Source organism: Sinocyclocheilus grahami, unplaced genomic scaffold (genome assembly GCF_001515645.1).
Source record: "Sinocyclocheilus grahami isolate Dianchi unplaced genomic scaffold, SAMN03320097.WGS_v1.1 scaffold2050.1, whole genome shotgun sequence".
NCBI classification, from domain to species: Eukaryota; Metazoa; Chordata; class Actinopteri; order Cypriniformes; family Cyprinidae; genus Sinocyclocheilus; species Sinocyclocheilus grahami.
Genome location: NW_015507229.1, coordinates 109,018 through 109,916, shown reverse-complemented (window position 1 = coordinate 109,916; position 899 = coordinate 109,018). Strand labels below are relative to the sequence as shown.

Below are 899 nucleotides of genomic sequence, written 5' to 3'. Positions count from 1 at the left end.
AAACAAAAAAAATATTAGAATTTTTGATTTATTATCCAGCAACATACTAAAAATAGACAATGACAAAATAAGACTGGACAATCCTTACAGTACGGGAATTATTGGTGATTGGCCATGTGCAGTTTGCCTTATAGTAAGGAAATCTGCTAGATCAGCAGGATCATACATTTACATACTACAATCATATCAGGCACAGAACTGAAATCCAGCATGTGAAGATAGTCAGCACAAAATGGTTGTTCATGTAGAAGCAAAAAAATCCTATGTAAATGTCTCTTGAAGAGTGACAATAGATATATTTACAGCATCACATATGGTTCATGGGAATGTCAATCTTGAAAATTAAGTGCTTAAAGGGATATTTCACCCTAAAAATGAAGTCACTATTTCTTCATCCTCATGTTGTTATTTTTTTCTGTGGATTTTTTCCCTCCTCATTAACACATTTTATGAAGAGAAAAAAACCTATGCAGTGATTCATGATTTTATGGAACAACATGAGGATGAGTAATTAACTACAGTTTGCATTTCCAGGTGAACTATTCCTTTAAAAGTCCATGAAAGAATAATAAAAAAAAGTTATTTCTTCTGGAAAAATCCCGTGATGGATGGCTGTTTTGTATGTTTGTTAGCAGTAGAGGTCTTCTTCTGACTCTTTACTTTTTTCTCTTCCTCTCTTTTTCCAAATGACTGCTTGAGTGAGCTTGAGTCCTTGGCTTGACTGTTGGGTTCAGGCACCTCTTCATTCTCCGAGTAAGACTCACTCACATAACCCTTCTCGGTCACTAGGAAAACAGAAACATTGGTTATTCATATTCAGAGAGACACTGTCAAGATGCGTGTGTTAGATATAAATGTCTGGTTTGGGGTTCTATACATAGGCACTTGGATTTACTTTT

General features: G+C 34.9%; 1 protein-coding gene across 1 annotated transcript in view; it reads right to left on the bottom strand.

Annotated features, from left to right (window-relative positions):
* Positions 1-39: 39 nt before the first annotated feature.
* Positions 40-899, bottom strand: part of LOC107573853 (DNA polymerase delta subunit 3-like) — a 22,331-nt gene continuing 21,471 nt past the window's right edge. The window contains exon 12 of the mRNA XM_016260306.1: positions 40-785. Within this exon, the coding sequence (XP_016115792.1) occupies positions 580-785 (206 nt within the window). The 3' untranslated portion in view covers positions 40-579. The remainder of the gene's footprint in view (positions 786-899) is intronic.